Source organism: Trematosphaeria pertusa (genome assembly GCF_010094035.1).
Source record: "Trematosphaeria pertusa strain CBS 122368 unplaced genomic scaffold BU26scaffold_6, whole genome shotgun sequence".
In the NCBI taxonomy this organism is placed as follows: domain Eukaryota; kingdom Fungi; phylum Ascomycota; class Dothideomycetes; order Pleosporales; family Trematosphaeriaceae; genus Trematosphaeria; species Trematosphaeria pertusa.
This window is the reverse complement of record NW_022987217.1, coordinates 65,117-85,484: the sequence shown is the minus strand read 5'-3', so window position 1 is coordinate 85,484 and position 20,368 is coordinate 65,117. Positions and strand designations below refer to the sequence as shown.

The 20,368-nt window shown below is 55.0% G+C and overlaps 8 protein-coding genes across 8 annotated transcripts in view; 5 read left to right on the top strand and 3 right to left on the bottom strand.

Annotated features, from left to right (window-relative positions):
* Positions 1 to 502, top strand: part of BU26DRAFT_603979 (uncharacterized protein) — a gene marked incomplete at both ends in the record, with an annotated part of 1,183 nt that extends 681 nt beyond the window's left edge. The window contains one exon of the mRNA XM_033835482.1: positions 11 to 502. Within this exon, the coding sequence (XP_033684628.1) occupies positions 11 to 502 (492 nt within the window). The remainder of the gene's footprint in view (positions 1 to 10) is intronic.
* Positions 503 to 861: 359 nt separating this feature from the next.
* BU26DRAFT_592885 (uncharacterized protein) lies at positions 862 to 1,599 on the top strand (the record flags this gene model as incomplete). The annotated part of the gene is made up of 1 exon (XM_033834853.1): positions 862 to 1,599. One exon carries the CDS (start codon positions 862 to 864, stop codon positions 1,597 to 1,599), a length of 738 nt encoding a protein of 245 aa, XP_033684627.1.
* Positions 1,600 to 2,351: 752 nt separating this feature from the next.
* On the bottom strand, positions 2,352 to 3,662 carry BU26DRAFT_482269 (uncharacterized protein; the record flags this gene model as incomplete). The annotated part of the gene is made up of 3 exons (XM_033825764.1): positions 2,352 to 2,616; positions 2,679 to 2,752; positions 2,904 to 3,662. The coding sequence occupies 3 exons, from the start codon at positions 3,660 to 3,662 to the stop codon at positions 2,391 to 2,393; spliced, it is 1,059 nt and encodes a 352-aa protein (XP_033684626.1). The 3' UTR covers positions 2,352 to 2,390.
* A 3,704-nt stretch (positions 3,663 to 7,366) lies between these two features.
* BU26DRAFT_563525 (uncharacterized protein) lies at positions 7,367 to 7,897 on the top strand (the record flags this gene model as incomplete). Its single annotated transcript, XM_033833177.1, has 1 exon — positions 7,367 to 7,897. One exon carries the CDS (start codon positions 7,367 to 7,369, stop codon positions 7,895 to 7,897), a length of 531 nt encoding a protein of 176 aa, XP_033684625.1.
* A 699-nt stretch (positions 7,898 to 8,596) lies between these two features.
* BU26DRAFT_504084 (uncharacterized protein) lies at positions 8,597 to 10,746 on the bottom strand (the record flags this gene model as incomplete). Its single annotated transcript, XM_033826744.1, has 6 exons — positions 8,597 to 8,991; positions 9,123 to 9,217; positions 9,261 to 9,430; positions 9,705 to 9,819; positions 10,163 to 10,289; positions 10,338 to 10,746. The coding sequence occupies 6 exons, from the start codon at positions 10,744 to 10,746 to the stop codon at positions 8,597 to 8,599; spliced, it is 1,311 nt and encodes a 436-aa protein (XP_033684624.1).
* A 1,757-nt stretch (positions 10,747 to 12,503) lies between these two features.
* BU26DRAFT_563522 (uncharacterized protein) lies at positions 12,504 to 13,441 on the top strand (the record flags this gene model as incomplete). The annotated part of the gene is made up of 2 exons (XM_033833176.1): positions 12,504 to 12,539; positions 12,638 to 13,441. The coding sequence occupies 2 exons, from the start codon at positions 12,504 to 12,506 to the stop codon at positions 13,439 to 13,441; spliced, it is 840 nt and encodes a 279-aa protein (XP_033684623.1).
* A 1,340-nt stretch (positions 13,442 to 14,781) lies between these two features.
* BU26DRAFT_518220 (uncharacterized protein) lies at positions 14,782 to 16,802 on the bottom strand. Its single transcript, XM_033828760.1, has one exon. The coding sequence runs from the start codon at positions 16,707 to 16,709 to the stop codon at positions 14,955 to 14,957; it is 1,755 nt and encodes a 584-aa protein (XP_033684622.1). The 5' UTR covers positions 16,710 to 16,802; the 3' UTR covers positions 14,782 to 14,954.
* Positions 16,803 to 17,197: 395 nt separating this feature from the next.
* Positions 17,198 to 17,827, top strand: BU26DRAFT_286862 (uncharacterized protein). The gene has a single exon (XM_033821574.1). The coding sequence runs from the start codon at positions 17,384 to 17,386 to the stop codon at positions 17,702 to 17,704; it is 321 nt and encodes a 106-aa protein (XP_033684621.1). The 5' UTR covers positions 17,198 to 17,383; the 3' UTR covers positions 17,705 to 17,827.
* The last annotated feature ends 2,541 nt before the right edge of the window (positions 17,828 to 20,368 follow it).

Sequence of the window (20,368 nt, the reverse complement as noted above, 5' to 3'; positions counted from 1 at the left end):
CCCCGCACAGCCGAACGCCGGAAACTCAGCCGCCGAACGCGGACGCCCGCCTTTCTTGACGTTTATGCGGAGCACAATTCCCTTCAACCTCCCGTTCTTGCCGCGACAACAGCCACCGCAACAACAGCCGACAGAGACTACGGTCGCGACGGAGATGGAGATAGGTAAAACGGAAACGACAGTGACACAGAGGATTGGACCCAGTGGTACGTCTGGCGAGGGGCACGAGGAGAAGAGATTAAAGATGGGGAGGGTGGAGGAGGCGGAGGAGGAAGAGGAAGGTGGGGAGCAAGGTGATGGGGGTTGGATGAGGAAGAGCAAACGGGTTAAACGTGGACGTGAACTGGGAGAGAGTCGAAGGGGAGAAAGAGGGGAGAGGAAGAGTGATGGTGGACGGCGAGAGAGGGAAGAGGATGAGGATGAGGATAGGGTCATGGGGGATTGGGGGTGTGAGCGGAATGTGGGTGGGGTGGGATGCTCATTCGCTGATGGAACCGCTTGACCTGAGGTATACACAGTAGGATCATGAGATGCATGGCGTTCCGGGCGGTCTGGATCCCGCGTCATCCTCATGTCAGATATGCATAGAACATGGCACCATATAGCGCAGCATACAAATCAACATTTCTTCAGACTGCTTGCCTCTGCGGGCAACCTGTGGACAACCACTCGTCCGAAGTTTTAACGTTCCCGCAGTACTTCCAACCTCGTACCCTTTAAGACTCGTTTGTGAAGGTTTTTTTTTGCTCTGGAACAAAGACAGCTGTGACAAACGATCCAAGATATCGCTTTTATTGTTATACACGGTCGATATATATTCAGTCGAAAGACCATAATAGTTGGGTTACGGGATTCAAAAGCATGCCTACAGTGAGCGACCTGATCGTGCAATCCGCCCAGAACGCACGGAAATGCTCTGAACTCTCATCAGACAACGACGACCTCAAAGAGAAGATCGTGTTCCACAAGCGTAAGCACGACAAATGGAAGACGAGGGCTAAACACCTGGCCCAACAACTCAAGGTGCAGCGTACCGAAGCTACCGCGCAACGTCGTTTCTGCAGCGAACTCCATGGCAAACACCATTCCTGCGACTATCTCACCCATCGTCGTTACTCGCGCGAGTACCAGGCAAGACTGGATGGCATAGTCGCCTTTGAAAATGCAACCCGAAGGACTTCCGAGGAAGAGTTGCTTGAAGAGAAGCGTTGCCGGCGGTTCTATGAGCGCGAATATTGGAAGCTGAGAGAAGAGCAGCGAGGCGCGGACCTTGCAGTTGATCACAAAACGGTTGCACTTGAGGAGGCTGTGGAGCGAGAACGCCGAGAGAAGGAGGAGTTGATGCACGAGTGTGGGAAACTGAAGGAAGAGCGGACGGACGAGAAACACGAGTTTGATCGGAAAATAAACGCGCTCGGGGAGGTTGTGAAACAAGAGCGCCGGGAGAAGGAGGAGTTGGTGCAAGAATGTCGAAAACTGAAGAAAGAATGCGCAGAGCACACCCGCAGCCTAGAACAGGCAAGCATTTGGGGGAAAGCTCTTGTTGAAGAGAGGGTGAGGAATTCAGAGTTACAGCGCGAGAATCGCGATCTGAAGTAGAAACCATCTGACCATTCTGTTTGTTGCCGTCGTCGAGCTTCATGAAGCTCCACGCATCTCCGGTGCGATATGGCTCCATATATGCTCCGTCGAAGTGACTCCGAGCCCCAGGCGGTATGGAGTAGGAACTATGGGGATGAAATTCACCGCCAGCGAGGGGCTGCACTGGGTATTTTGCGAATAGGCTTGGGGAAAGGTGTGTTTTGCTGGATGATGTTCGTCCAAATGGCCGCCGATGGTGGGGGGAAGACCGCTATACCCTTTCTGGCGTGGCACCCCTCAGCCTCAGAATGTCCCCAGCCATTGAAATAGCACAGCCACTCTGGGCGCTCCTGCTTCCGACGCTCTCCCATGCATTTCGCCATCCTCTATTGCTCTGTTGCGTTATAAAACACCTCCCCTTCCTGTATCCCGCTACGTAGACCCCCGCTCTCTAGGCCTAAGTTTGGGCATCACTCATAGTAGGACCGCATCGCATGCACCAAGGCACTTGCAGATGGGCACTGATCTTACATCTCCGTAGGCGGTGACGAAGTGCACCAGGCACAAGAAAGACGCCGGCGCTTCTAAGCAAGCCGTCAGGACACATAACACTGGGATTCCTCAACATAAATGACGCCTCATCCCAGAAGTCTATCTGCTTCGCTCCTCACCGAGTATTCTGCCCAACATCGCCCGACAGGATGGCGGCCAATTAGTCTCAGCGACAGAGAAATGGGATCAGCGACGAAGAAATTCCAATCTACAACACCATGGTATTTCCCGGAAGAGTGGATAGCCCTGAAACGCTATTAGCCCAAACGAGCTCGGAGAACCTCCCCGGAATTGCTAGGATGCGACTTACATGAGTCTATATCCTCATCGACAACCCGCGGCAATGTACAATTCATCGCCTGCTCCGCGGTCTGGGACTTTAGCACGTTGCAGACATCGCCAGTGCAGCGGGCGTCCATGGCGCGTTGAAGAGAGTCGTCTTTCCAGCCAAAGACGTAATCGCCGTGCTGCGAATATCCGTGCCTAGTCAATTTTTTAGCATCGCAGTCCGACTGCTGTCGCACTAGGGAGAGACAGAGACTCACGGGTCGCCGGTGCTCCAAACGAACGGCTGCGAGCCGTCGGCGGGCCATAAGTTCTTGTCGTTGAAGGGTCGAGTCTGTTATACATTTCGTCAGCAAGGGGATTTTCCAACTGAGCTGGACCAAGCCTATGGCAACCTACTAGGCCGTTGTGGCCCAGATTGAGGACCTCGAGTCGATGCACACGACTCACGGCGAAGATCAGGATGACGGAATGATAACACTTACGTCCCACATAACCTCATACATCACTTGAGGTATAATTACGGGATGGCTTGCCGGGCAGCTACCAGTTGGGCCCACATCGTTAGCTTTTGAACCCGTTGCGTAGGCAACATGGCTCGTGTGGTCCGGGCTATCCAGGTTCTTGCCATCCCAACAGGTGGGAAAGGTAATAACCGTGCGTATACCGCCCTCACAGAACGCCTTAGGAAGCTCCTGTGTGTCTGGAGATCCGCAGTTTATGTTGCTAGCATCTCCCGATTTCGGCATGCACCGATGGCATACCTTGCGGTCCGGGCCTTTAGACGTCGATGCGGCGTCTCCAACAAGCATGCGGAAGCCAGGTTTGAAGGCCGTAACCGCTGTTTTGTTAGTCGTCGATGGGATGTAGTACACTGTGATGCCGCCGGTGCCTTTGAGCCCATCGGAAACGAATTGAGGTACGCGCTTGAACGTCCCGTTGCGGGCTCGGAAATACAGAACCGCGGTCCAGTAGTTGGAAAAGTCTTCGGAGAAGGTGCAGCTGGTGCATGTGGAAGCTGAGGGGAGATCGTGTGTTGGGTGCTCCATGGAAGCGTTGAAGGAATTGCCGCCGACGATTTGGTGGAGATGTGGCGAAGGTACTAGGCCGGGATTGACTAGAGGATCCAAACGTTCGACGACGAGCTGCGAGCACTCAAATCGCAGCATAGGCGGGATAGGCACCGAGCCTTGGCCAGAAACATGCTTCGCTAGAAGCGCCAGGGCGAGAGTCTTCCACTGCATGCTGGAAGGAACGGCTGCGACCGTTAGTGAGAAACGAGAGTTCGGAATGGGAGGACGTCGACAAGTTATGCGATAACCTGTATCTTAGATACTAAATACATGGCCCTCCCCCCACTTCTCTAAGCAAGGCGTGTCCTATCTGCGGTTGGGCGGAACATTAATATCAAGTTTATTGGCATATCCAGGTGGGGTTCGGGAGTTGACAATGCATAGATTAACCGAATGCTTTGGCGCTGATGCCTGTAAGAATCATCCATGACGCGAAGCTCCTATTGGCCGTATTGATAAACATTCCATGGTTGCTGGGTTCAGCCCGAAAGGGTGTAGTAATACGTTTTCAATTTGAAAATGTGGAGGGTAGAGATCGCCGACACGACTCGCCAGTTCGAGCACCTTGCGTAGTTGGGGCCTTAATTTCAATCTTCTTGCAGTGTCGTAGTGTGGAAAGGCCCTTGGATTTCGTACTTGGAGGTACTTTCCGAGTGATCTCTGAGATGCCGACAGGCGGTTTCTCGACTGGCCTTAACCGCTTGGCACGCCAATCTCCCGAAGAGTCTAGAATGCTTCTTTGGGGCGTCTCTGACGGTGATCATTGCTGGAAGGCGATCATGCTTTGTGTTTAGATTCGTCAGTGTTGCTACCTTAAAGCAAGTTAAACTAGTTCTCCACGTTCTAGGAGCTCCATTGCCTCACCTCTTAGAGGCCCTTCGATTGAACAACGTCCCACGTACAGGAAACGATCCCCAGAAGGCCTTGATAGTACTGGCATCATACAGTCCTTAATCAAGCATAGCAGATCGTCAGGTCTCGTCCTTGGCGGACAAAACCCAAGGTATTCATTCACTGTTTGATCAGGGAAAATTGTTCGAGCACGGTGGGAACTTCGACGTACCCTGACAGCGAGCCAAGCCAGTCGTGCTCACAGAGCTCTCTTAATACACTTTCAGAAGCTGCTAGGAGAGGAAAGTTTGCTGGAAGCAGAGCCTTCGAAACGCTCGACTGGCACCAAGTCAAGAAGTTGTGGAGGAGCAGAAGAAGACGAATATCCGCCCGGTTTTCGCAAGAGGTGGGTCGGTTATCGGCAGCCCGAGCAAGAAATGCGGCTATATTCCGAAAGGTATGCATATCGATGTATGGAGCCGCATACTTGAAAAATACCCTCACGAAGGCCTGACCAAGGGAATTTTAGAGAGGCGTCACGCATCCTCGGACGTGAATCTCGGTACGAGCCGACGGAAAGCCCTGTTCCCGAAATAGTCGTCGACGCATTCCATCTTCGGGTATACCGAGGACACAGCATCGATCGCAGTTCCAGCGATCTTTAGTTCTCACATATCTGGACTCAGTTCCCGGAAGGCCTGCGTATATGCGTCTAAAGGCTTGGGCATGGGCGTCCAGGCCCGTCACGGATGGTGTTAATAGCTGAAAAATACACTTTTTCAGCCCTCCAAGGTCCTCCATGTTGGACATGGCCCGATATGAGCTCCTGGTCGAGCGCTGCCGTGTTCAATTATTCTCAAAGATCCCCTTGTGCTGCCCAAACCGCTGGCGTCCTGCCCGCCGAGCTCTTCAAACCCTCCTGATCCTCGAGAAAAAGAGTCCTCTCTGGCCGGTATGCAGTTATCTCACGCGCTGTCCACGAACCTATGGCTAGAAGAAATGAGGCGCTGAGGTGGACTCCCGGACGCTCCCCAAGTTTATCCGGAACCCGGTAACCCTTGTGGTCGGTGAGAGGGCGGCCACGCTGATGGCTGTGTGCGGAAACGTCTCTACCTCGTTGTCAAACGTAACGACCCCCTGCATCAAGCTGATGACAAGCATCTGCTGTGCGCAGCTCGTCTTTCCACTGTTCCGTGCTCTTGCACACAGCCCAGCAAGAAGCGCGTCCCCGGCGAGGATCTCGCCGCCATCGCCAGTTCCATTCATCTGCTCGTACCCGTGGCCACAGGACGTCTCTCGCTCATGGCGTGTGAAAGTACAACCATGTATCCCCTCCGCACGAGGCCGAGCCAGAGCCCGCATCTGGGCATACCGCGAAAGGATGGCTTGCCACAAGAGAGGGCATTCTTGAGAGCTGGCGAGTGTGCGTGGAAGCTCGATGTCTGCAATCGCTTGGGATACCCCCTCTACTCATCCCAGCACGCGTTTGTCGGGCCGAAAAGCCACCCTGAGCACTGGGAAATGTCCGGTGAGGCTCGACGGGGACGAATGAGGTCAAACGTTGGGTGAAGGAGTGACCTTAGGCCCAGTCTTCAAGGGGTAACAGGGGGACGCATCCGAGTCGATTATTCGCTTCTACCGGCAGAAGTTTACCAGATTTTCGTGAAACTATGCCTACAAGATATTCCGTCCAGCCTCAATTTTATGGCATTCACTGGCATAGGGTTCGCCGATATACTACCTGGCTGGTCATCTTGGGCTCCAAATTTCGACGGTTTCGACGCTACGTGCCTCATATCAGAAGCCGATCAAGGAGAACTCAGAGGCTTAAGCAAGCATCCTGCCCAGCTTAGTATGCGCCCGAGGAAGACACCGTGGCGTGCGCTTTCTCGAAGATTTGCTCCTAGGGTACGTCTGCTGGATGGTGGCGGCGACCATCCAAGGGGCCGGTCATGGCCCGCCAATAGAGCCGAGAAACGGAGAAGTGCGTACGTCTCCGCATCTGCGGAATTCCTAGGTCCATTGGGACGCGGATCCCAGTCCATCGGCAGGGAGCACGATGTCTGCCCGCCGAAGGCGCTCCAGCGTAGTTCTCCACAGCCGCGAGATGGCCGACTCTTCTCGACCGGATTATGGTGAGGGCAGGGCAGGTGAAGAAGGACACGTTGCCCGTCGTGGAGCCCAAGCTTCGAGACCAACGCGGGGGGAGGCTTGCGTTGTGCCCGTCCGCCTCGGGCGCATGACGAACGTGCTCTCTCTCGACTGTATGTCTTTAGGGTAGGATGATACGTAGACGATATAGATGATGACGAAGACGACGAAGTGGCTGCCTAGCGAAACTCGCTAAGCGCGAACAGCTCCAACACGGGAAGCAAAGCTTTGGTGGTCTGGAAGATGAAGGCGGAAGTACTCAATGTCTAGCGCACGTAGTCCGCATCAGTAGCATTTGTCAAGCGGTCCGGCGTGGTGAGGTGGGCAGATAAGCATGATGGTGACGTCGCCCTCGGGTAGCTATCCCAGTGAGGCTTAGCTCCTTAACGTGCCGATCATATATATACAGTGGACCCGACACTTAGTAGTCACGTGAAATAAGCACGTGACCTAACACAGAGGTTGATTCTCCAAGGTAGAATGCCAACAACATGAAGCCTGCTATCCGCCCCAACCGCATGATTTCCAGCAACCCTAGCGTAAGTGCAGGTTAATTTACAGTGTTGTAGGGCCGAGTACCGCGCAATATGGGCGACATTTAGTCGGCTTCACGGGCCGAAGTTCGGAGTGCGAGTGTTCGATTTAGTGTAGCGGGATTACCACCATCATGACTCTACCCCGGGGGGCATGTAGCGGGTTTGATGGCCCAACGAATCCGTAAGATCGTGATCTGTGGTGCGGAGAATTGTTCGTACCATGGTTTGGCTAAAAAAAAATAAAGCCCGAAGAGTATAAAGGTAGCAGCTTCCCCCAAATACAACCGTCTGCATCCTTCGCGTCTTGCTCTTTGGACTGGTCACCCCCGAACAAGTCGCAAAGCATACGCCACAACCATGTCCTCCTTACAGCAGCAGACTGCATCCGCACCCACGCCCGCACCCGCACCCGCATCCTCACCTGCACCCCAAAGCATCGTCGACAAACCTACCTCCCCAGTTTCCACCCACGTACCCGCGACCCCGCCCGAGAAGCCAAAAGTGTTCGCCAAGCCAACACAAGAGTATGCCGAATACCAAGCATGGGTTAACGCTGGGGGTCTCGACAAGTTTGCAAAGGATAATAGTCTAGAGCCAGACTTTTTGTCCCATTTGTGCAGCCTCCCACCCGCGACAACGAGCGCGTATATTTTAGCAGTACACCAAATCCCCGGCATGTCAGATGCCATCGCAGCACACCAGCGGCTGTGGACCGGGTCTTCATTCGAGCAGGGTCTGCAGGATATTGCTGCGGCATACGGTGACTACGACAGCTCGTGCTCTGAGTCTGAGGATGAGACGTCGAAGCATGAAGATTCCGAGCAAACAGGATTATGCGAGAATCAGGGCGAGGGTCCGGAATGCGCTCTAGTCTTGATTGATGCATGAGCACATCCCTCGTCTTTCAGCGGCGAGATCCTTCCAGCACGGATATCGCCTCCGAATTCACATGATTTCAACCAATAATTTGTTGGATTTCTCATCGAGCCTGTTTTCACCTTTTGAGAGACTCCGCATATGCTTCCGTCCGGCTTCCACCTCTTTCATTAGCCTCCTCTATTGCCTCCACGGCTTGTTGCAGTATGCCTTCTGGAACCGCCAGGCAATTCCACTGGTAATCACGAATCTACCTCGTCTCAAGCCGTCAAAGTGACCAGCAGCTCCCATTCCAAGCATCCCAATCCGGACGATCAAGGCGATGCGCATTGGTGTTTGTGTTCGAAAACTCAACGGCATGAGGTTCAACTTGTACGAAGTCAGCCTCTTATTCTCAATTCCTACCCATCTCAGCGCAAAGCTAATCGCTGCTCGACCCAGTCCCACCATCACCCGCGCTTGGCCCCCCCTTGTTCTTAACCCTAACCCTCCTTCAGCCCTCAACCCGTCCCGTTTTCGGCTCCCGAAATACGACAAACACCAGAATCAACACGCCAACCAGCACTACTCCCCCTCCCACCAGATCCTGCACCAGTGAATGCACCCACAGATTCTTCGCCGCCCTCCTCTGCTCCCGCACAAGCTGATACAGATCCTGCGTTATCTCGCCGACGTCGAGCTTCAGGTCTGCCAGCTCTTCCTTGAGCGAAATTATGTGGCGCCGGTAAAGAGCAGAGTGCCTCTCCAAACGCGAGACGCGGTCGACCGTGTACTCCGGGATTGGGGAATTGCTGCGGCGGCGGCGGCGAACGGGTTGGGCTTCTTGACTATCAGCGAACCGGATCGGTGTCCCGGCTGATCTAACGCCTCCAGTCGCTTCACGCTGTGGGGCCCGAGGGACTGGAGCTGGTTCCTCGTTGCGGGCGCTCCGGCGTGGAGCCATGGTGCAATGGGAAAGCGCGTTGGCGTCGAAGAGTTGGACCGAGTTTTGCAGGCCTTGATGACTGGCTCGAGGAACAGCGAGCGGATGGTTATTCGGGATAAGGAAGCCCATGGGAAACGGATGCAGTTATCCTTCGAAGAATGGCAGACCGCTTGGCGGTGCGCTAGAGAGACAAAGAAGCTGTGAGCTCAAAGGAAAGATGACGGTTGCGGAAGGCGGGGTTGAACTGTGCCGAGAGAACAAAGAAATGGACTGGTTTTGCAGGTGTCAACTCTCGTACGTCCGCCTTCTCACGCGCTTCGAAATTAGGAACGTGGTTGTCTGGCGCTTCGACAGTGCCGTAGCGGGATCCAGTGGAAGTGTAAATTCCGAGATGGCTCGTCCGGGAGCTAAGAGACGAAAGTCGCAAGGTAAATGCCCGGCTGATCGAACAGTCCTGGGCGGCAGACTTGTAAGTTTTCGTCGTCGTCGTCGTCGTCGTCGTCGTCGTCGCAGGAGGAGCACTTGCGGAGCGCGAATAGCCGCAATACGGCTTTCGCATCCATTCTCGCAGACACCACGCACTTTCTGCCGAAACTTGCGAATGACATCGTTCCATTGTGCTACAGAATGAAGGAAAAAGAGGTAGTTGGGTAGGTCTTGGCTGCAGCTTGACTGCAATCTTGAGTTTCTAATGTGGACATGCCAAGCTAGGATCTCATCCTCATCAACTCCCTATGGAAGCATCGGGCTGCGACATTTTGACTTCCAGATTCAACAGCTACTCAACGAATTATGCGCTGTCCCCTCTCGTTTTGTCTAACTGCTCAGGTCATCGAATTTCTCGAGCAATGCCCTGAGCCAGATACCCGCTTTGAGACCGCCCTTCTCATTTACCATCTCCGTCATATCTTCCTCCGTGTCGGTGACTCCATCTCCAACCAGTCCCTCTGCAATGCGCTGGAGCACCTTCTCACACCACTCTTCCTCTTGCTTTGTGACGACCCGAACCCTGTACTGCTGAGCCAGTATGACGCACAGCGTATCGCACAGCTGTGATACCATGCGATCGTGCACTGTGATACGATCGAGGGCGTGGGAAAGCGCGGATCCGTACGTCTTCAGCAAAGTCTTGGGCTCAACAGCAGCGATGGAGTGCTGATCAAGTGTAGCCAAGGTTTGCCGAAGTTGCGTTTGGAGCGGGTCAGAGGACGAGAGTAGTAGCAAGGAAGACGCGAGTAGGGGCCGACCAAAGATGAGCTGGCGCGCTGTCGTGTCCTGCTTGTAAAGGGCAGAATCCGGGCCGGATGAAGAGGAGGGAAGCTCGAGCAACCCGTGAGTTCGGCGGAAGTCACTGTCGAGGTCGAAGCTTCTCTGTGGAAGCGGCCGCTACTGAAGAGGATGCTACGGGGGCAGGTGGAGCTAAGGGGAATGCCGCGCCGACGGATACTGTCTTGGATGTCTCGTCCGTGAATGCAGTGTCTGCATGGTTAGTCTGTGCAAAGGGAAGAAGGCATGGCGCTCACTTACGGTCTGCAGACTTCCGCGCCAATTGGCTCATCACGTCACCCCGGAGCAGGTCTGCGATGACAGAGTCGTTCTCGGTGTCATCTACATCCTCGATACCCCCCTTCTTCCGTTCCCGACCAGCCGCAGTACCCTCCGCAACATTCTCAATTTTCACAATCGTCTTGCTGCTTCCCAGAGCCACTGCCGACGACGGACGCACAAACCGCACCCTCTTCTGAGCTTCATCGGGGCTCTTCGTACTACCTAGATGAGGACTTGCGCTCGCGCTCTTAAAGTCATCGCGTTGTTCCCGATGGACACGGTTACTGCAGCGCGACATGACGTATTTGTTGCCATTCATGGCGGGATAGATGGCACCATGACGACATTGTGTGCCGTCAGGCTCGGTGGCGAGGCAGCGCTGGGGCATAATGTACAGGCGTCCAGGAAACGAGCGACGTGCTTGAAGCGAAGGACGGTCACTTGTGAAGGAGAATCGAGAGGAGACGAACTGTCAAAGCAGTTTCAGAGAACTTTGGCTCGACCGATTCGAAAACCGCGCAGGTGCGGCTCGCCGGCTTAAAGTGTTGCCTATACTGAACTCCCGCTTTGTCACTCGCTGAGCCGCTGTCCCTTCTTACTGCGAGAGGGATTCCCGCATGTGGGGCAGGAAAGCTACATTCGCTGCCCGATACGCTTCTAAAGCCCCAGGGCCAAGAAGTGAGACCAGTCTAGAGGCAAGGACACGGCACGAGGATGATGGCATCGTAAGGGCACACTCGTGGCTTGGTGCCTTCTCCAATCGGAATCGCTCAAGAGCTTGATGCCTTACGGGCTTTGGCTTTCCATGGATCAGGGAAGCTGGGGCACATCTTCACGGATCATACTGTAACGTGCCGTCAATGGGGCCTCTAGTATTGCTTCTCAATTGAGTGACAAGCATTGCGTCACTCTCGCCAACGCACGAGGCGAAAAGACGCTGGAGTTTGGACGCCTGGAAGGGATCGCTCCATTTACCCGCATACCCTCCCCACGTACTACCGCCGTACAGAATGATCGAAACGGGTTACGGTAGAGTCGTTCCCGCATCCGTCTCCCTCAAGGCTACGATGACAGAAATGACATCGCAACGCCGCTAGAGATTGGCATGCGCTCTCGTCCGCAACGTTACACAGCATCGACCGAAATTGAAGATGAGGCTGGATGGCCTCACCGCCAGTGCATATGTGCATCATCCTGATGGCCCCACGCTTTCTCACACCCGCGGAACGTGGTATCCCGCCGCTATAGGTTAATCCCCGTCTGCACTCCGCCACATACTGTATGTTGCGCAACCGGGGGAAGCACAGAAGGCGGCCCTTTACTTCGTAAGGCCAAGGCTCGCTGACGGCCCGGAAGCACCTTGACGGGGAGGAGGGGGCAGGTTTCAGAGTCCTTTGTCCTGTGTCGTTACTTTTTTTCTGGAGCTGATTGCAAGCTCCCAAGGATGCCTGATTCTCAGAAGCTCCGAAACGCTTTCGACTGGCTTCTTGTGGCTTCATTCCCGTCCTGTCCCAAAATCTGCGGGATCCCGTTTTGCCTACGCACCTACCAATCCTGCTCTCATTCGTTGCGAAAGGGACTTCGTCTGTCACATATACAGACTGCCCCCCGTGGTTTTTCTTTCCCTCAAGGCGCCTCGTCTCGCCTAGATGTTCTCTTGCCTAATTTGGTGTGATTCACGTGATCTACTCTTTTTAGTTCCTATTTTCACCCGTTTCTCCTCCACTTACTCCTTCCCTTCGCTCATCCGCTGAGAAGGTGTATAATCTCTCAACATCTCATATATCTTCTCGCTGGCTGCTCACTCTTCCATCAACTTGTCCATGGTTCAAGTTATACTTGCTGCCTCGTTCGTTGCTCAATCAAGCATCATCCGTTAGTCCTCCTCTCTTGCATTCAAAATCAGGCTGACAACGTGCGTTTCGAAGATCCTGAAGAGCATGGCACGCTGTCGTGCTCCCAAGAGCTCCGGCCCCGATCGCGGTCGCCGCTGCCGGAGTGGTGCCAATTATCATCGCCCCGGTCAGTCTTCCGGGAAATTCACGCGATGTCATAGGCATCGCCCGGACGAACTAGACTAGGACGAGGTTCCACAGGATCAGACCCTAAATCCCCGCCGTTCCGCCACGCCCACCCGCCGCAGCGATGCTCGCAGTGTCACTCCAGGAGGAGGAGGAGGAGGTAGGTCGCGGTCGACAAGTGTTGTGTGGAAGAGTGTCGAGAGCAACGAAGGGGTGGAGGGGGCAAATGATTCCTGGAGTGGCTCTGACGAAGAGGAGGATGATGAGCAAGGGAAGGAGACCGATGACGATGAGACGACGACGTACTCGGAGCCCGAATTGGTACGAGCCTATCGCGGCCCTACGCCAGCGCCGATTTCCTCGCGTACAAGGAGCCAATCCCGCAGCCGCTCGGCCTCCGAAAGCCGTGCTCGTTCAGTCTCTGCTACCCGTCAGCAACCAACCAGTCGTTCACACTCACGTTCCCGTACGAACACTCCCCGAAGCCCCACACCAGCACCATCTGGCTTTCGTCGTGGCCGTATGCCCAACGTGGACGTTCGAGCATCCACGCCGGAGCGGCAATTTCTTTCCACGCCGACCAAGACGCAAGAAGAGACGTACGGCCGCCAGTTGACGGCGCAGATGCGTCAGCTGACTGCCGAAAGTATTCCCATCCGCCAGCAGGCTAGCTATCTACGCCGCAACAGCAGCAGCAACACCAACAGCCCCGACAGGGAGTTAAGCAGCGACTATGTCCGTGCCACGGCCGATGACTTGACCATGGCAAGGCTGAGTCTGCATGAGCACGCCTTGGGCTACGCCAGCCAGACCATCTCTGGCATGCATCAGGTGATTCAAAACCAGGTTGGCAGGATTTCTGACCACGACCAACGCCTCGATCAACACACACGAGACATCGTCGGCGTTGATAGGGATGTGCGCAGCCAGAAGGACAGGCTGGATCGCGCGGAGACGGAGTCTGCCGGGCTCAGAGAGGATGTCGACAATCACGCTTTACGGATCCAACTACTGGAGGACTTGGGAAGACGCGGTCAAGGCAGGACTGTCAGGGATGTCTGACAGGCTGTCGATGGAACAACAACGACATGAGGAGGTCCGGGACGATTGATCGTGGGAGTGTTGCATTGCGGTATATCTGTGAGCTTCTTGGTCGCCGCGATGGCTACATCGTGACCCATTGATTTCCTTCCCATTACCTCTTAATTGCGCTCTGGTTTCCTTTTTAATGATCTTTTGGTTGGGATAGGGTGGAGAGTAGCGTGGAGGAAATGGCGTGGTCACTACCTTCTTCCTTGATTGGATCTTCTTCCCTTACGTCTTGATTGATGGATTGACTTTTCTCTTTTTAAGTCACCAACCTATAGAGGTTATGGTGACTATTCTTTATATCTTGTCCCTCCGGATCTTCTTCTTCCAAGTCCCCATAGCTTACACCCTTCCCTTAGGAGTGAAATTGAGCTTGAAAAAGAGTGCAGATGAGTGAAATACCGCGCACGCAGGTAGATTCGAAGGGGTTTAGGATAGAAAGTCAACGTGCAACTCTAACTCTCTGCGCCGGCCTGCCGCACCGCATGTACTCCGCTACTCCTCACAGCACAAGCATAGCGCAGAACCCCAGACCGACATTTTTATAATTTGAATCTCGGCCAAATTAGCACTCTCGCAGAATAAAATTCCTACGATTCGAATCTTCCTTCGAGATAACTCGGTGAGATGCCGGCGCGACCTCGCATGCTCTCGCCGAACATGTATTTCCCTGCGATTAATGGAGCTCTTAGTCCGGAGTGGTAAGGCGGGTTCGCGAGCTTGCTACTTTCGGGGGTTAGCTAGCCACCCCTCGAGAACTGGGACGGGAGCCAGCTAGGATCAGATCGACTGCAAAGTCGAAGGCGAAGGAAGACTAGGAAGATCAGGGCACTGTATTTCCAACGAGGCGACTGCACTGGGTGGGACGTAGGACAGAAAATAAAAATGGGTCGGAGGCTAGAACCAGGCCGGGATCGCTGCGAAGGCGAAGACCGGCAAAGGGAGATAATAGAGCTGTTCTTCCACCTAGACGACTGCACTGGATGTGGGAGTGAAAAGAAAAATAGACCAGAGGCTGAAACTAGAACCTGATCGGATTAGCTGCGAAGGCGTAGGCGAAGAAAGACCAGAAGAGGAAGAGACGGTAACGCTGTTCTTTCGACGAGACGACTGGGCCGGGCCGGGCTGGGCTGGGCTAGGCTAGGCTGTCTCGAGCCAGTTAGGACGAACGAAGCTCCGCGGGATATGCGCTACGTGGATCGAGCTGAGATGATGGTGGTGCAAGAGTTAGCGAGTGCGAATGGTTGATGCGTTTTTGGATGGGAGGATTGATCACAAGTATACACGAAGATATTGCGGAATAGATAGAAGGACTGGGTTCTGAAACTAGACGGAGATGTATGCAGCGAAACGCTTCACAAACTCGAAGACAACAACGCAACTCAGCAAAGGGATAGAGAGGTTGGGAGGAAAGGAACGCAGGACACATGCCTGCGGACCATTGGTCGCTAGCTCCACCTACCGTCAACCGCGCTCCATGCCCACCTCAGCCATCTGCACGTTCGCCGCCGTCGAACAGATCGCTTGTCCGCACCTTTGCGGCCCGCAAACATATCTTGATCTCCCTCTTGCAAGCTGGACCATGGACCGTCAAACCCCAGCGATGGATCTCGTTGATCCAGTGAATGAGCTTCTCCGTATCGGCCGCTAAGCTGGAACAGTCCCCCGTCTGCAGCCGCTCCATAGTGCATCCCACCCACTCGCCCTCGTTGCACTGCGGCTTCAACACCCAGGCGGTGTAACTGCTTCCGGCGAGTGTCATCCCAAAATGACGGACTTCATCAATGGGGGTCGGGCTCCAGGACTGGCCTTTGGCTTTGCCGGGTCTTTTCGCTTTCCTGGCTTCGACGACGTCATTGTCTGCAAGTGCCCGGCGCCAGAGCAAGAACCGGTTGTACAAAGCGATCGATCCAGCCGCTGCGACCTGCTTCATCGCAGGCGTAACAGCACCCGTCTTCTCTTCGTCATCGTCGCGCTTGAACTCGATGGTGAAGTAGGGGCATGTGATGTTGCCCTTCACGTACGTGATGTTCTGTACCTCAGACTGCCATTTTTCATTGAACCCTCGGAGCGATATCCAGTAGGAGCAGTCCGGACGCACATCCCATCTCCAGTTGTGTACTTCGTTGTCCGCCTCGTCGAGACACGGCGGCTTTCGCCAGTGGGACGGATCGTTGACCGGGAGCGAAGGGTTGACCATGCGTTGGATGCGGAATTGTTCGTCTTTCCTGATAGGATCAGCACGGCGTACCCCTTTGAGCAGCTCCTCCTTCGCAAACGTCGCGAACTCGGCTTCGACCAAGCGTTGTCGCACCATCTCCTTATACTCGGCGGTGATTTCCTCGCAATTCGCCTCGCTTGCATCCACCCAAATCTTGATATGGTCCAGACCTTCGAGGCGCTTGTAGTCGGTGTCGATAACTGTGTCACCGTCGCCATCGCTGTCGCTGTCTGTGCCAGTGTCGCAAACCGTGCCGAAATATTTGTGTGCTCCACTGCTCACCGTCTTGATCGGATTGACAGCAATGTGGTGGGGCGCCATGACGACGCTTTCGAATAGGACGTCGCGCGGGCCGGGCATGGTATTCAGCTTCTTCCTCTTTGAGCGGCTGGTCGTCTTTGATATGGCAGATGCGGTCTCGGCGGTTTCGAACGTCTCGGTGGTAGAGGGTGTGGGCATGACGGTGGACGGTGCGGAGACGGGAATCTCTCCAGCGTTGACATCTTCATCGTTGGTGGCCTTCTTCTTCCCCTTCTGAGACCTCGTCTGTCTTGACCCGGTACTCATAGCTCGCACGGCTGTCCAGAGTTCTTGGATGTATTCGGCGTCGGTTGCAGGCGCGGCCGTCGAGAAATGAGGCAGATAGCAGGAGGGGCTTATCGGAGAAGCGGTGTCTGCCACATGGTCGGTGTCCCAGCCTGCTCCGTGGTCGCACGTCCAGCCATCTTGGATCGGCCGGTGTGTCGCGTGTTCCGGCTCGCTCGAGATTGAGGCTTCGTCGCCGATTCGACGCGGCGGCCTTCCTAGAGAGTGTTGTGCCTTGCCCGCAATGTCAATTCCCCGACGAACTGTTTGACGGTTTGCATGTACAGTGTCTCCAAAGCGTCTCGTCCGTGTGGGCCGAAGAGGGCGGGGCCGGGGTGCTGCGCGGTTGCTTCGTCGAGGGTGGCTTGCGGTTGGGAGAGGCTGGGAAGCGACGGCTGGTGAAGGGTTGCACGAAGAAGGGGTCGATTTGCGCATTACGTTTGGCGGATAATTGTGCGGGCACAGTGCAGCGACCTTTGTTGTAGCGGTAATGTGAGGCTGGCGTTCGTGGTCGTGGTGAGAGTCCGTTAGGGGTGGATTGTTTTGGTGTTGTTGTTGATGTTGTGGTCTTGGCAGATCGACGGCAACGCCCGAGGTCCAAAGATAAGATAAGAGCGATCTCCGAGCGGCCCCGACTATCTCGGGACGGACACTGAGCAACCCCGCAACGCAGCAACTTTCCGTAGGCGTGCCAAGATGGCGAGAATACTTTCCACCCTCATCGATGCATAGGCGCATCCACCATCTGGAAGAGCATTACGCCACGTTCAGCATCGGCGACGAACGGGCAGAAATGGCCAATTAGCCCGCGCAAGCGCGCCATCGAAGGCGTCAAGGACGACGATATGTGGCACATAGTCTGCAGCGACATCAAGGCAGGCAATCAAGAGGAACTGCACTTCAAGAAGCTGGTACACTCGCAGATTGACCGAAACTCGGCGAGGGCATCACCAAGATCGCACACTTCTCGGGTAATGAACGCGCAGGTCTGTTTCGACCACATGAGCGGAAGAGCCGTGGCAGCAAGGCCGCCGAGAGGTCGAGCCGTACGAAGGAGATACTGATTAAAAATTTGAGGTTGGCAGGCTTGTATCACGCAGAGGGACGTCATGCGCAGTCGGCGAAACCGGCAGACGACAAGGACGGTTTCGACCACTGGGGCGAGGGCAGCTTCGGCATCCGTTTCGGCAGCCGGTGTGGTAGGACGCTCCTCTGGTGTGGAAGTCTCGGAAAGGACAACTGGAGGAGCAGGAGCGTCTGGAGGCGCCACGAGATCTGGAAGAGATTCGTCATTAGGGAGCCGCACATTGGCGCAAATGATACAACTCCCAGAGGAGCCCCTCGCTATCGAGGACGAAACAGAAGCTGAGGGACCAGGCAGTGACTACGGTGATTCTGAGAGATCGGGCCACTATGGCGTCGGCTGGTAACGCGCTTATTCCCCTGTAGTAGCCGGATAAGGAGACCGGTGTTGGCCGCATGCTAACGACGCAGATTCTGCCGCCGGGTGACCCTCTGATAACGCAGCTGCTACTACAGGGGAAGAGGAGGGCATGAAAACAGCCCTATATATACATGCGAACCGCGAGAGTCAAGTAGCGTAAACGATGCAAGCGATAGATCGCAATTCACAACAACCGGCCTGGGCGCGGAGGGCGCCACGTTGGTGGTGGCTGCTAGCTATGGCAATATGAAGAGTCAAACGCCCCATCTTCCGCTTGGATCGAGAGGCGTTGGGTGTCGCAGCCGGTGGAGATTGGGGAGGGGTCGACGATTATTGCGGAATTGGATAGTAAGGAGATCGCGAGGATACGGGGAGCCTGGCGTTGAGGATTGTGGATGGTACGATTAAGGCAAGGTAGCCGGGGACTTTGTTGGTGTAGACGGCGATGAAGGCTACGGTGAAGATGGAGCCGAAAGTTGTGCTGGAGCCGAAAGTTGTGCTGGAGGCGAAGCATCGGTCTTGCCTCTCCTAAACGGTGAATCCGTCGGTCGCAACGTATTGCTTTTGACCGTTCGATAGCTCCCTCCTGTGCGGGTACAGCGCGCCGAATCGCCAACATGGAAACCTCACAGCCTGTTCCGTCGGCCATCAAGAGCGTGGAATTACACTGGAAGTGATTTTTGCGTGCCTCTTTTGGGGAACCAACGACATGTCTTCCACGAACAGCGCTGTGCTAGTCGGACGGATCCGAGCATCACGCATACGACCACTGTCCTCAAACGCGGGATGGTTGAAATCAAGGGTTAATTTTCGCACAATGTCATCACAACACCATCTCCACTGGTCTGTAATGAGAGGGGTCGGAGCCTTCGTTTTCCAGAGACAACGTGGAAACCGAACGAAAAGAAAACCACTAAATCCGCCGTCATCAGCCAAATCCATCCAAAATGTTGGCAAGTCATGTGCTGCCGCCAACTCTTCAGGTCCCGCCCCCTCCAGCACCTCCCGTCGCGACGTTCTTCAACATTTCCAGGAGATACGGCAATACAGAGTGGCTCCTGCTCGAGAGTTCGTCAGTTGAGGGTTGTTAATTTTGAAAGGGTTGATGCAGGAACGAGACGGGAGGTTTACGGCGGCTGTCCTTGTCGGCCCGTCAAACCCGGCTACATTGGCGGTAATGGGCGGCGGTGACAGCGTATTTGGCTCCATCTCTACGGATGGCAGGAAGGAAAAATGAAGAGTTGGATGAGGCGATCCAAGCGCATTCAGGAAAACGTTTTCCAAAGCTCAAGTTCGGAGCTTCTTCTACCGATCAGTGATCGCTGACAGGAGAACATAAGATTCACTGAGCGCCGGAATCGGCGGACCGACCCGCTAGAACAGTGACGTCGGTCTAGAATCCATCCCGCCGACTGTCGAAGAGTTCCGTCGTCGAACGCGCGAGTCACCTCTTCTACCGGCCGCACCGCAGGTGTTTGGAGTTACATCCGCCCACGCCCATTGCAGGGTCCTAAAAAGGTACATTGTCCCGAGTGTTCGGTCTGAGGCCCAGAACGAAGTCACGCGCGAGGCCGGTGACTGTGGGAGCTATGGGGTTGCCCTAAGAAACCCGCCCTGCCCCTTGATATGCGGACTTCCGCCCTTCTCCTCAACACTCCGCTCTGATTACGGAATTCATTTCAATCGCTGGATTCGTAAGGTTTCCGGCTTGCTACAAGCGCTCATCTCGGGACGAGAACCTTGACACGGCGAAACGCTCCGTGAGAAAAGGAAGGGGGTTTAAAGGATTCCGGGCCCCGTTTCTTCCCACCCTCGGCATGTGAATGACACGAGAGCATTTGGCGCCTAGGGGAAAGAAAAGGCCCACGCGTCCGTCGTAAGGAATCCACGGGGCGTGGAAGCCGGTAGCGTCCGGCCAGCACCAACTCATGTAAAAGGACCGGATAGGGCGAGGTGAAGTGTCTGTACGAAAAGGGGTTAGCCCCATCCAGCCTTGGGCAGCGCTTCATAGCATGGCTCTCTAGCGGAGGGCACTGGAAGTCCTGCGGCGGATGCAACGGTAAAGCCACAATGACATGACGCCGAATCTACCGGGCACATAGCGCACGTATCTGAACTTTCGCAGCCCGATGACCTCTCTACTGACGAGGAGAACTGCACCTGAAGGGTCGTCTGCGGGGGCACAGGGGTGGAAGCTGTGGGCCCGGCCGGCTGACGGCGTAGGGTGCGAGAAAATGATTGTGTCGCGGTCAGCTGCGGGCTATGTCAACACTGCGACGTCGGATCCTCAGGATACCAAGTACGTGAGCACTGGATCGTGACAGCGTGGTCCGCAAGGGGACGGGAATTGAAGGCCAGAAGTATGTGTGACCTTGAACAGCCCGCGCCAGGCGGCCAAAACTCAGTGCCATACTTCTTCGCGCTTGGGCATGAGAGAAGCGGCTCACGGAGCATGGTTTCTAGCTCTGCATATTAGAAGACCACGAAATGCTTCGGCGGCGCGATCAGATCCAGCAGGCCGACATGTGGAGGATAGACCTGATGTATCAGCAAGAGTGATGGTGAATCCACTTAGACCGGGGTATACGTAGTGAGTCGCTGCTTTCTCCCCTAGCCCTAGCTGCACAACCCCTCCCCATCTTTCTTTCTT